This window comes from Silurus aristotelis, assembly GCF_946808225.1.
Source record: "Silurus aristotelis genome assembly, chromosome: 22".
Classification (NCBI taxonomy): Eukaryota; Metazoa; Chordata; class Actinopteri; order Siluriformes; family Siluridae; genus Silurus; species Silurus aristotelis.
Genome location: NC_139595.1, coordinates 18,978,029 through 18,993,028, shown reverse-complemented (window position 1 = coordinate 18,993,028; position 15,000 = coordinate 18,978,029). Strand labels below are relative to the sequence as shown.

General features: G+C 39.7%; 1 protein-coding gene and 1 long non-coding RNA gene across 4 annotated transcripts in view; one reads left to right on the top strand and one right to left on the bottom strand.

Moving 5' to 3' along the window:
- htr5aa (5-hydroxytryptamine (serotonin) receptor 5A-a) overlaps positions 1-9,152 on the top strand; it is a 15,212-nt gene extending 6,060 nt beyond the window's left edge. The window contains exons 1-3 of one of the 3 annotated variants that reach the window (XM_083526009.1): positions 3,258-3,471; positions 7,492-8,225; positions 8,759-9,152. In XM_083526009.1, the coding sequence (XP_083382135.1) occupies positions 7,527-8,225; positions 8,759-9,094 (1,035 nt within the window). In that variant the 5' untranslated portion in view covers positions 3,258-3,471; positions 7,492-7,526 and the 3' untranslated portion in view covers positions 9,095-9,152. Of the gene's footprint in view, positions 1-3,257; positions 3,472-7,312; positions 7,369-7,491; positions 8,226-8,758 lie in introns of those variants that run through there. The other 2 variants (XM_083526010.1, XM_083526008.1) reach the window with 2 other exon arrangements.
- Positions 1-15,000, bottom strand: part of LOC310717839 — a 70,221-nt gene that overhangs the window by 39,162 nt on the left and 16,059 nt on the right. The window lies entirely within an intron of this gene.

The following is a 15,000-nucleotide window of genomic DNA, read 5'->3' as shown; positions in this document are numbered from 1 at the left end:
AACCCTTACTAACACACACACACACACACACACACACACACACACACACACACACACACACACACACACAGTGAGAGAACACTTACTAAACACAAACACACACACACACACAGTGAGAGAACCCTTACTAAACACACACAAACAGTGAGAGAACCCTTACTAACACACACACACACACACACACACACACACACACACACACACACACACATACACACAGTGAGAGAACCCTTACTAAACACACACACAAACAGTGAGAGAGAACCCTTACTAAACACACACACACACACACACACACACACACACACACACACACACACACACACAGTGAGAGAACCCTTACTAAACACACACACACACACACACACACACACACACACACACACACACAGTAAAAGAACCCTAACTAAACACACACACAAACAGTGAGAGAACCCTTACTAAACACACACACACACACACACACACAGTGAGAGAACTCTTACTAAACACACACACACAAACAGTGAGAGAACCCTTACTAAACACACACACACACACACACACACACACAGTGAGATAACTCTTACTAAACACACACACACAGTGAGAGAACCCTTACTAAACACACACACACACACACACACACACACACACACACACACACACAGTGAGAGAACCCTTACTAAACACACACACACACACACACACACAGTGAGAGAACCCTTACTAAACACACACACACACACACACACACACACACACACACACACACACACACAGTGAGAGAACACTTACTAAACACAAACACACACACACACACACACAGTGAGAGAACCCTTACTAAACACACACAAACAGTGAGAGAACCCTTACTAAACACACACACACACACACACATACACACAGTGAGAGAACCCTTACTAAACACACACACAAACAGTGAGAGAGAACCCTTACTAAACACACACACACACCACACACACACACACACACACACACACACACACACACACACACACAGTGAGAGAACCCTTACTAAACACACACACACACACACACACACACACACACACACACACACACACACAGTGAGAGAACCCTTACTAAACACACACACAAACAGTGAGAGAGAACCCTTACTAAACACACACACACACACACACACACACACACACACACAGTAAGAGAACCCTTACTAAACACACACACACACACACACACACACACACACACACAGTGAGAGAATCCTTACTAAACACACACACACACACACACAGTGACAGAACCCTTACTAAACACACACACACACACACACACACACACACACACACACACACACACACACACTGTTAATAAATCCACACTTTATGTTTTCAGTGTAAAGCTTTAAGAACGTGCTGACATCAGCATTCCTGAGTTCAGTCTGGCTTATGTTTTTATCGTAAATTCTATAATTCACCTCTAGTTATTGTAATAAATGACTACAGATAATAAACTTTTGGTGCAGCGTCTGTCAGGTGTCATTACAGTGTCATTATAGAGTCATTATAGCCTCACGGCTGCGTCATTGTGGCGTCACCGGCTCTCCTAATCAACAGCGTGCGGTCGCCTCGATGCTCTCCAGCTGAAAGAGCTCATGAGATCTGGACTATTTCAAATCTTGAAATATTGAGTGAGAAAAGAAGACGTGATCTTTGGGTCAGCAATTATCCTCCTACACCAGGGTGTCCTGCTGAGTCAGCGTGCACTCTTCTGTAGCCCACACAAACACTAACCCACATCCTACTGATCTCTTCTACACTTCTGACAAGAACAATTCATTCTCTCTCTCTCTCAAGATAGATAGATAGATAGATAGATAGATAGATAGATAGATAGATAGATAGATAGATAGATAGATAGATAGATAGATAGATAGATAGATAGATAGATAGATAGATATGTAGCCTATTTGAAAGCACTAATAAATTTAATAAAGCATGAAATTGTAATTTTGAATAAACCGAAACTAGGAAGGTTTATTTTTAACGGCGTTGCAGGTACATTTCACTCTTTTCCCAAAGTATAAAACTGGTACATGTTTGCAGTGCATTGTGGGTAATAAACAGCACCCCAATAAGACTACACTATATGAAGACTTTTATTCAGTCCAGTCCAATTCAGTGTTAAACCGAATCCTTTTCTCTGGTGGAACGAATTAAATATCATGTTAATTTATCAAAAATATGAAAACAATTTGTGTTCATTCAACGTCGTCAAGTTAATTTTACACTGAATTGTTTCTATAACACTGAATTGTATTAATGCAACACTTAATGCTGTTCCTACAAAAAAAGCAAAGTGTTAAATTTACTCTACATGGTGTTTCTGCAACACTGCATGATCTTTCTGGAACACTACATGGTGCAAGGTTGGTGTAAAACAAGTTCAATACTGTCGTTTCATACCACGAATATCTGCCGTGTTAATTCTGTTCTACAACATATTAATTAGGCACTAAGCGTAATTAAAACACCGCCGCATCCACAACACTGGGGTTAGTAAAGAAGTTTGAAATGCACTAGGTCTTGTTTAAACACTTACCATACACTGCACCATAAGGCTGCATGGTGTTAATTATACAGGCACAAGAATCTAATTAAAACTACTGAACACTACAAGTTAATTCAACACCTCGAGTCGTTTTGAGTTGCATTTAACACTAAAGTAATCTAAAGTTGTATGTGCAGTAAATCACCACTGTAAATAAAATGGCACGAGGAAACACTAAGTAAATTCAAAGAGAAATTGAAAGTGTTAATTGAGTGCTGTAGGAATCCCCTCAACACCACTAAACACTGAAATGCAACACTGAACACTGACTGAAGTAGGTGTTGAATGAACACTACACAGACTTAATGGACGCCAGCGAACACCATGAGCTCAATTCAACACAGTGACATCATTCAGCAATCCAAAATACAGTTTATGTGGTGTTATGACGTCACAACACAACGAAACCAATCCAGCATGAGCTAAACACGTGACCATGTCAATTTGATGGGGTTATTTTACGGGTTTGTGGTTATAAAGTAAGTTACCTGTGACTCCGGTGTTCAGGATGCTGAAGCCTGAAGCGCGCGTGGCCTTTAAATCGCGCGTGGGTGAGTGCGCGCGTGCGTGCGTGCGTGTCGGAGTGCGCGCGCTTCCTGCTTCCCGGCGTGTCCCGGTTCTTCTCCGTCTCGTTGCTCAGATCATTGCGAGCGAATAATAATAATAACAAAAAAAGAAAAAAGAAAAATAAAAAAGCAACAAAAGAAAAGACGCAACTACAACATCAGGCTTTTCTTCTCAGAGAAATGACTTTGAACTGAAGGAGCGACGCGCGCCGTGTTCGCCGATACACACCTGAGCGCGCGCGTGCCGAGCGCGAGAGCAAGTTCCGGTCCAGTGTAATGAACTTTACCTGTTTGCTCTCGTTAATTAGGAGCTGAAGAGCAACTCCCTGAGGTGCGTACCGGCCTTTATCCTGAGTGCTGAGTGCTGGTGAGGAGGTTAATAATGCATGCGTGTGGATCATCCACCAAACAGAACATTCATGATGTTCATTATGAGAAATAACCCGAGTTCAGATCAGTTCCGTCCATCAGTTCCTGCACACATCTGCACGTCCTCACCGTCACGAGACCACTAGAAAACAGCGTGTGATTCAACATGCACGCGAATGGCACCAATACACACCTGGGTTTGATTAAAACATCTCAATATACAGAGAAAAGCGTCATGTTATGAACAAAGCACCTCTTTATTGCATGCAATGGTTTTGTTCCTACAAATTCAGATCTGGCTTTTTACAAAAACATCACGTTATTACGGAAAATGACATTGTTACTACTAAAGAAATGAAGTCGTAATTACGAGAAGAAGAAAAAACGCTCACAATTACAAGAAAAACTTCATTGTTACAAATTAACCTCATCGTTATTATGAGAAAAACATTCCTTCATCAAAACACTTAATGATATTACGAGAAAAACATATCGTTATTGACAAAAACGAACGTGTCGTTATTGCGAGATAAACACTCATGATTATGAGAAAAACATAATCTTTTCTTTATTATTATTATTATTATTATTATTAAATGCCAAAAGAACAAGATACATACTCATGTCAAATTTACACTTACTTTCAGAGAAAATAACAAAAAATACATACAATAAAAAGAAAAAAATTACATACATTTCATTGCTTTCAGAGCATTACATGTTTTCAGTGCTTTTTTTTGTTTCTTTTAAAAGATTAACATACAAATTTGAAGTCATTAATAAAATGGGAAAACTTTGGTCTACCTTGAGCCCATTTTTCTTATGAATATGGAATTTTCCTAATAAAATAAACAAATGCATAATATTTAGTTGTTCACAATTAGAACATCATTGCGACAATAAAAACTTCGCTATAACGACAGAAATGTAACTTGATTGCTAGAACGCCACGATATAATGAAAAAGTATATCGTTATTTTATCAAAAAAATTATTACAAGAAAAAACTATTGTGAGAAAAATTTTATTATGAGAACAAACATTATTGAGAGAAAAACTTTATTATTAAGAAAACTTCATGTTAACACAAGAAAAACCCTGTCACGAATACAAGAAAAACAGTACAAAAGAAAAATGTTGTTAATAGAAAACCATGTTTATATATCGTTATTCATTTGAGAAAAGCAAAAACATCATTGGCGTCAAGGACGTCTGAATGACAAATGTTACACTGATGTTGACTTGTGATTGTTTTACTGGATAATCTGTCTGATGCTTAAACATGATTTTTTTTTTCAGTAATAAACGAAACCGGAGCAACTTCAATGTCAATTTATTCAACATTTACAACTTTCTTTCAATTAAAATGAATTGTATGAATATGAAAAACAGAAGAATGAGCGATTTTTTATGTTTTATTGATCAATAATCATTTCATTATCAGTAAACTCTCATATACTCAAACAAACAGAACTCCTAAAACTGATAATAAAAAATAGTTTACATGATGTTTCAGAAACTGTTCAAGGCTTGGAGATGGTTCCCGGTCTCTGTATGATTAGCAGATCTCAGCAGCTTCAGATCTATCTCTAATCTGATCATTAAAGCAATGATACGATGAAACTTTCGCTATTTGAGGCTGATGAAGGGTTGAAGGTGGAATTTTAATGTGGGTTGAAGCCTCCTACACAGCGAGTCTGCACTCAGAGAGACAGAGGAACGCTAACTGTAGATTCAGACAAATCTTCAATCTAAATGATGCCACTAGATTGAAGCCGAGAACGCATTTCTCATCAGAGAAGTTTGAAGGCCAAAGTTTTTCAGAGATTTGTGTGTAAAGACAATGGAGTCATTTACATGGAATATAGAAACAGACTTTTGCTGCATCTTATTTTTTAATTCCAACATTTCCGGTGGAGCATCTGTGCTTGATCTGATTGAGATCTGAGGAATTTGAGGCTCCTCATCACCTAAAACTCAAAAGTTCCTCAATCTATTCCTGGACCATGTGTTGCAGTGTGGATGTGCAGAAAGAATTATTCTGCTCTGAGAGAAACCTGCCAGTACAGAACACCGTGACCCATGAAGGGCTGTAACTTTGTCTGTAACACTCTTAAGGTGGGTGGTGTGTAACATCAGAGTAACATCCACACGAACACCAAGGACACAAGGATTCCAAGCAGAACATCACCCATAGCATCACAATTCCTCACCTTCTTCTTGGAGCATCCTGGTGCATCTCTTACTCAGGAAAGCCACGCCCAGATCCCTGACCGTCCACATAATGGAAATGAGAAGGTGATTTATCTGACCAGTCCACCTTCCTTCATTGCTGCATGGCCCATGTCTATTGTAGGACCTTTGTGTGTTGTACAGTGATCAGCATGGGCTCTCAGACTGCTCTGTCACTCTTCTGTGGGATCGAACCCAAAGTCCAGCCTTCTCTCCTCACATCAGTTCACTGTCTGTCCTTCCTTGGACCACAGAACCTGCTGTTTTGGAGACGCTCTGACCCATTCGTCTAGACATCACAGTTTGACCCTTGTTAAAGCCAGTTACACTTCTTCAAACATTTTCACTTGGAGAACTGACTGTTCACTTGCTGCGACATAAATCCCATCCCTTGGCAGGTGCCAGTGTATGAAGATAATCAATGTTGTGAACTTCACTGGTCAGTGGTTTTAATGTTATATCTGAGTTGTGTGTCTCTACTGTGCTTTGTGTGAAGTTATTCAGAGCCAGAGCTGAAGCTGCCTGTTTGGCATGGTTTCAGGAATTTCTCCTGGGGTTTAAGTAACTAAGCAACGTTAAGCATTTCTGAACTTCTTGTCTAGTAATGTTTGAACTTAATGGTCATGGGCTTAAAGAGATTATTCCACTTTTTAACGAGATTTAATCAGTGTTTGATTCATGCTTCTTGTTATAGTCTGCAAAAAAAAAAGGCAGCCGCTTAATTAGACGAGATACAGGAAGATGTTTCAGTCAGCAGGTTATTTTTTTTTACTTAAATCCTCTGTTTTAGTGGCTAATGAATATCTGTATTTATATACACTGCAATATCAATATCATCGTATCCGCCTCATATCATTAACATGGTGTTCTCCGGTCAACATGCGGTGTCTGTAGTTTCATTACTTCTCTAACTACTTAGCTGCATTTACAGTGGCTTCCACAGGAGTGGCAATTATTCAAACATGATCCGAAACAATCGAGGCAGAATCCGATCCACGGGCATCAGAGAATACGGTGTGAAATATTAAACATGTTTTAACGATGCTCAGATATTCGGAACGCTGGGCTCGAGGTCCGATTTGGAAAATACACCACGGATTATAGGCACATCTATTCACACCTAGGGTGCAATTTAGCTTCACCAGGATTTTTATGAGGTGGAGGGAAATCAGAAACCAAATGGCGCGTCGTCGCAACGCCACAAATGGAAATGATAATATAAATAGTATAAATAGAATTTATATCTGAAACGCTTTTAAAGAGAATGGGAAAGAAAAGTTTGAGCCGAGACAATGGGCGTGGCCTATAGTCAAACGAGCACTTTGATTAGCACGGGTGTGACTGATTAAGGAAGGAGCGATCAGGATCAGGAAATGCTGAGGGTCCACTGCGTCCCATTAAAATGAGAAAAAACATTCCATCTGGTTCATGAGTCATTTTGAAAAGACCTGAGCCTGAAATATAAATGTAAGCCTTATTAATCCTGAATAAATCATCAAACGAGCACTTTTTTCCCAGCAGGTTGTGCATCAAATTGCAAATATGGAGAGAGCAGATGAGACGAAAGCTTGGGAAAGACTTACTCTCACACTCTCAGCATGGATCCTGATATCTGTAAACTCCATGCTGTAATTCGACACACTAAATTACTCAGCCAGAATTCTCATTTCTAGATCCTTCATCTGTAAATGTAAGCGCTGTTGTATGTAAGTTCTCCTCCAACTAATGTTCTTTTGCTTTGCCTGTTGCAGCTGTGACGATTTCTGTCTTAATTAAGCTTCCAAGGATGTCCAACACCAGCTTCTCTACACTGTCTAATCACAGCTTGCCTCAGGAAAACCTGCACAGACCCGTCACAGTGTTCAGCGTCCTGATCTTCACCTTGTTGACCATGTTGGTTTTGGCTACATTTCTGTGGAACATGCTGGTCCTTGTGACCATCCTAAGAGTCCGCACTTTCCATCGTGTTCCTCACAACCTGGTGGCTTCCATGGCCATCTCTGATGTGATGGTGGCTGGACTTGTGATGCCCCTAAGCCTCGTCCGTGAGCTCTACGGCCGGCGCTGGATCCTTGGGAGAGCTCTGTGTCAAATGTGGATCTCGTTCGACGTGCTCTGCTGCACCGCCAGCATCTGGAATGTCACCGCCATCGCGCTTGATCGCTACTGGTCCATCACTCGGCACCTCGAGTACACTCTAAAGAGACGTAAGAGGATCTCCAACGTGATGATTGGACTTACATGGATGCTCTCGTCTATCATCTCTTTCTCGCCTCAGTTCGGATGGGGTGAGATGTACTCGGAGAAAGCGATGGAGTGCCAGGTGAGCCAGGAGCCGTCGTACACCGTCTTCTCCACCTTTGGTGCTTTCTATTTGCCCCTCTGCGTCGTGTTGTTCGTTTATTGGAAGATCTATAAAGCAGCCAAATTTCGCATCGGAACCAAGAAGAACAACACCGTTACTCCAGCTCCGGAGGCCGTCGAGGTTTGTGTTACTTTTTCTTTCCCAACCAATGAAAGCTTCCTGAATTATTCTCAAAGTATCAGTAGGTGCATCATCCTGGTCAGATTAGTGGTGGATCTGGAGGTTATCACATGAACACTGTGTGTGAAGAGAAATACACCACTGGTGGAACAGTACTCCGTCCAGGTGCACGTTCATCACGTTCAGAGAAATTTGTTTTATTAGTTATTGTTAGTTACCAGTTTATGTTCAAATGCTTCTTCAGCATAATTTCCACGATTAGCCAGAGAACTTACGTCATTAGCCGCTACACTACAAACCATCCACTGCAATTATTAAATGCACAAGATTTATTCCAAGAAAACCTGAATCATTAATTTGATAAATGCGATTTGCTAAGGCAATGCTAACAAAAGATATGCTAGCTACTTGTTCTTTTCCGAAGGATGTACCGTAGCTAGCGGAGAACGTTCTGATCACTTATTGATGCGTATTTGATAAGTACGTCCTCTGCATCACTGACAAATTTTCTTTTCATATTTATGATTTTGTAGGTGAAAGAGGCGGCTCGACAGTGTCCTCAGACATCATTTGCGGTCCGTCACGCAACAGTAACGTTTCAGACAGACAGCGAGACGTGGCGGGAGCAGAAGGAACGCCGTGCTGCGCTGATGGTGGGAATTCTAATCGGTGTTTTTGTCCTCTGCTGGATCCCCTTCTTCCTGACCGAGCTAATCACACCACTCTTCTCGTTCCACATCCCACCTGCCTGGAAGAGCGTCTTCCTGTGGCTCGGCTACTCGAACTCCTTCTTCAACCCACTCATCTACACCGCCTTTAACAAGAACTACAACAGCGCCTTCAGGAACCTCTTTAACAAGCAGCGCTGATGAAAGATCACAAATTAGCCTCATGCTAACTCAAATGATTGTACATAAACTTACAGTAGCTCATACTTACACACACACACACACACACACACATACACAACGAATTTCCAGCGCTAGGCTAGCATGTGATGAATTTAGCTATCATGACAGTATTTATGCCAACACATTGAGCGCTGTATTTATTACTCTTTTACCTTAAAACAGCAATCTGGTGAAGAAATATTCATGTCGTTTTTATTACTGATGATAGATCTAATCTAGAAAGCAAGCTCGGCATGTTCATGCTTCCCTCATAGCGTTTACTCAAGGCTTATTTAAGCTGTTACTATGGTTTTCATGACCACTTTCTGTTTTGGTTCTTTTTTTTTATGTGTTAATGCAGCCTAAAGTGATAAGGCAGAAGATTGTCTCCTATTCATGAAATTCTTACATTCTCATGTTGTGGTTTTAATGGATGTGGAAGAAAAGAATTCCTCCGACTGCACGATCCATGCGACTACCCACAGTGCAACAGGATAAAAACGATGATTTTGAGAAGTGCTTCACTTTCTGTACGAATTTCTTGCTCAGATTTTTTAATTGTGTATGTTTATCTTTTGAACAGTAAAAAGCTACAACCTGATGTTGGTCCATTTCACATCCATATTCTCTAGTGTTTTATTTCCTGCTCTCAGAATGCTATAAAAACTCCTCTGTCTTCAACACGTACCAGCTTTATTTCTGACTGTTACTTACACTGACACTGGACACTCCATTTATAAACACTAAATAAACACCTTACAGAACACGGCATCATAGTTTCTAGCTAGCGGGTGATCTACATGCTCCTGTAAACGAGTCGCTACTGGAGAAATGGTACATGTCTTTGTGTAAATCAGACTTTATGGAATGAATGGACTCTGGAATGTAGATGGAGATGTTCTGATTAAAGCGAGGGTGGGATATTTTGACTACAGGTTTGTACAGATAAAAGTGTACAGGACATTGATGCGTTGCTAACGGGAAAAAAGCTTTCATGGGTTTTCTTAATTTCTTCCTCAGAGCTTCTCTCATTGTGTTCGTGTTACACAACAGTGAGGTATAATAGCGCCGACCTTGAGCTTGAATCACAAAGCCAAACGAACTCGCTCTCCCTTTTCGTTAAATTTAACTGGAAATTAGTGACTTTGTGTTTGAAGGAGGTGTGGCCTTTACGCCACTTATAGTACAGGATGTGTTTTCTTAATTAATGAGGCAAACATGACCTTTGTGTCTGTGTTTTAGGTGAAGGAGGTGTGGCCTATATGTATATCAGTTTTGCTGAAGGAGGCGTGGCCTCTTTACCAGTCTCAACAAAGGAAGGATGGCTTATGTGTATATCAGTCCTGGTGAAGATGTGGCCAGTGATGCCATAGTGAAGGAGGTGTGGCCTAAGTTCATGTTAGTTCAAGTGCAGGAGGTGTTGTTTATGTGTATATCAGATCTGGAAAAAAAAGGTGTGGCCTATTAATATCTTAGTACAGGATTTGTTGCCTATGTGCAATTTAGTCTTGGTGAAGGAGGTGTGGTCTATTTGTATAGTTTGGTGAAGGGGGTGTAGCCTAATGCATGTTAATCTTGATGGAGATGTGGCCTAATGCATATTAATCCTTCTTATGGAGGTGTGGCCTAATGCATGCTAATCCTGACAAAGGGGGTGGGACCTCTGTGCATATTTCAATTAAGAAGGTGTGGTCTAAGTGCGTGTTAGTCCTGGTGAAGGAGGCGTGGAGACTTTAAACTTGAAAACACTTATCTTCTGTTCAAAATCACTGCAGTCACAGAAAAAACGTGAATCACACACAGGCGGCACACATATTAAGATGTTCAGTTTAGTATGTGTGTGTGTGTGTGTGTGTGTGTGTGTGTGTGTGTGTGTGTGTGTGTGTGTGTGTGTGCCGATAGCAGAAGCTTATTTTCCGTATCCACATGCATTCATCTCATCACAACTCCGACACTTCAGCATTCAAAGCTTTAAAGATCTGAAGCACTGCTGTAGCACATGAGCGTTATCTTCTCACACACACACACACACACACACACACACACACACACACACACACACACACACACACACACACACACTGTACAAACAGAGTCATTTTCAGGCCTAATTGGATCATGAAATGTCAGGTAAGAAATATGCTGGTGGGATGCAGATATGAATATTGCATGAGGCAGCTTCTTGAACCACACACACACACACACACACACGCATGCACACACACAAACACACACACACGCATGCACACACACAGAGTAAGAACACCATGTTCTGGATGAATGATTGATAAATATACTTTAACAAAATTGTAGTTCAAAAGATTAATTAAAAGCTAGTTTGTTGTACTCCATTGTTCTGTGTGTGTGTGTGTGTGTGTGTGTGTGTGTGTGTGTGTGTGTGTGTGTGTGTGTGTGAGTTTCCTTTAGACTCAGTCATGTTCACAGCAAGGGGCTCTTTTTTTGTACTATATTCAGATCTTTAATATGCTGCAGATTTAATCTTTCAAACATCACCTTCGATCTGTGTGTCCATCAAAGCCCTTAAGTAATATGTTATATATAAAGAGCGAGATGAAAAAAAAAAAGTCCACCATCATTTCCGTTACCAAGGAAACGTTATCTCATCTGTCAAGTGGAAAGGTTTCTTTTGTTCACTGGATTTTATTAAACGGTGAAAAAAGAACATCTGACATTTATTCAGCGCTCTTTATTGTTCTGACGAGCAAACCGAAGTCGATAACGGCGTCATAAAAACTTCTTAACCTCATAGGAAAACTTATTCAAACCATCTACACACAAAACTTCACACCATCCAGATCATGGAATCACATTAAGACTGCTGTCAGACACCCTTATCTAGAATGACTTACAATTATCTCATTAATACAGATGAACAGCGGGTGAAGGGCCTTACACAGGGGCCCGGAGGTAGCAGCTGGGTGGTGTTGGGATTTAAACTAACAACCACTGGGGAAGAAGTCCACCATCTTAACCACTGAACATCCTCAAAAACTTCATAAAGTAATTTCCACTGATGGCATTTGGCCCTCGTCTTCAAACTTCATATTCCTCAATTTAAAAGTCCAACATCTTGAAAAGTGCTTCTTACTTGTCACATGTACTTTACAGCACAGTGAAATTCTATCTTCCCAGATACCAGCGATGTTAGGAACCCACAACCTTCCAATCAGTAACCCAAAGCCTTCAATGCTAAGCTACAAATTCAAAGTTGTCGATTAATTATTTAGAACAGCTGTTTGGAAAGGAGAACAGGTCTACATAAATGTGTTTGGATTAAAGTCTGGATAAAAAAAAAACCCAAAAAATTTAAAATGATGTTTTCTGTAAATCGATTTTTTGATGCGAGGGGTCTCCAGTGTCAGTGTTTTTTAACAATCAGTTTTAACGCTGATGTTTTCCGACATCTTCCGGACAGTTTTTGGAGAACACGAGGGAAAGAGCGTTCACAGGTGCCGTAACATAAGCGAGAACAGGAAATGCAAGTTTCACGGCGATATAAAAGGAAGATATAATGCGAGTGATTTGTTAATAAACAAAGTTAGAAATGGTTCAAAGTTGCCGTGGTGGAAGAAGAATACAACGCTTGGGAATGTGGTGTAATAGGAAAATGATCGGCATCTCCATGGGAACAATTGGGCAGCTTCTCACACCACCTCGACTCTCCGAGATGTTTGACGTTATCGCAGTAGAACTCTTATGAATTGAGTTAACGAATACTTCACTGGATTTTTTAGCGTGAATATTAAAGTGAAAACCCTGTATTTGCTCTCAATGTTAGCTTTCATATTCAATCAAAGAGCTCCTATGGTAATTTGGTCTTTATTAATCATTAGTAAGCGTGTGTGTGTGTGTGTGTGTGTGTGTGTGTGTGTGTGTGTGTGTGTGTGTGTGTGTGTGTGAAGTCATTTCAGATCACTTCTGGCTGATACTGATGATGTTTTTATTGATTGACTCAACACAGATTGACACAAATTCGATCTGACGAACGCGAAACAAATAAATAAACCAGCGTGAGCTTTCTTTACGCATTAAATACTAAAAATGACGATTCCTTCTCATCAGGATATTTAAAGGTCTGATATTTTTCGTCTGAGCGATGATCAGGATCAACACAAAGACAAAACCCCGGTCCCTCATGTTAATTGTAACGTCATTAACGCATTATCAGACGTTTTATTTCCCCATAGAAATCAGCCTATTAATTTTTCAATTACTCAGACACCAAACTCAGACATTAACACAGCTTGATTAACTTTTTTTTTTTTTTTTTTTACATTTTTCAACTAAAACACTGTAATTGATTTGATTTGATCGACTCGTGATTCCCTTTTTTCTTTTTTGGACTGAATTTTTAACTACACTATAAACACTTTGATGAGTTTATGCAGCGGTTAAAGCAACCGCGTGCTAATGCTAACCTTTATGCTAACATGTGCGCAGGTTTGTGCTGACCTTTGACCCTTTGGTTCCGGCAGGTGGCTCTGGACACGGTAGCAGTGTGTGCTGTGGTGCGACTCTGCCCTCTGCTGGACATTTGGAGTTAACACTTCACCTGAATATAAACCTGTGATTCTCAGGAATGCAGTAAAACTTGGGAATGTGGAAAAATGTTTAATAAAGGATTTATATTAAATATTTCTGATTGTCTGATTGTTTTATTGTTTTTATATTCAGGTTAGTTGGTTGTTGTAGCTGAGGGAAAAATATAAATGATTATGTTTACAATTGATTTATTAATTTGTATTTATTTGAGTAAACCAGCTGTTGGTTAAAAATCAAATTTGATTTCTACTGATTATGAATTCATTGTATTTATTTATAAAAAGGTATGAGTTAGTAAGAAAACATTGTATATTATTTTAGTCTTTAAGTAATTGTTTATGAATATATATATATATATAATACATCTATAAAACATTTTAAATAAAGTAAATGTAGAAGAATCCTTTTCCAGCACAAACTGTATGTATTTATTCCTGATGTTTATCACTTGTAAAGACATGAAATTATTTTATTACATTTAAAATGCAAATTTAGAACCGTAAAGTTCGTTGTTTGTATCTTTAAGGTTCTGTGAAGTGTTTTACTGTCAAAAAGAGTTTTAAGTATAACTAATAATGAAGTTCCTCAGTACACAATCAATACTATTCGACTCAGTAGACGGAACCAGAAGAGTATTGATGTGTAGATCTGATGTGTAGATCTGATGTGTAGATCTGATGTGTAGATCAGGTCTGATTCCTCTCAAAGCTCCTTCCTAGTTTTGTCTCAGGGACTTTATCCCTCAGCACCATCACCTCGGACTCATTCATAAGGGATCAACTATAAAATAATAATAATAATAATAATAATAATAATAATAATAATAATACATGTAAAATCTCCTGTTTAGCAGCTTTGAGATGTAAAGTCTATTATTAAAAGGAAAAATAAAAGAGAATTGAATCGTTTCTACTGTTCGGTGATTGTAGCTGATTATTTTCCTCTAACAGAGTCGTTTATTCTGTACTTATTAAAGAAAGAGTAGAATTATTTAGATTATGAAACTGACCTCTGTGTGTGTGTGTGTGTGTGTGTGTGTGTGTGTGTGTGTGTGTGTGTGTGTGTGTGTGTGAATTCTGGACAGCAGCTGGGGCCTTCGCTCAGCCACAGGAAGTGTGAAACATCACCACTAAAAGACCTTGACAAACTCTGAAACGCGTTCAATGGAAAGCTTAATTGGATCATTTAATTGACAGCTCGCTGTAGTGCTCGGACGTGACCCCGTGACCCCGCGGAATTAGACTCTGACATCCGTTTTCCTGGCAGTCTGACATGGCGTGACAGTCTGATTACTGCCCATTCCACCGAGCGCTCACGCTCAC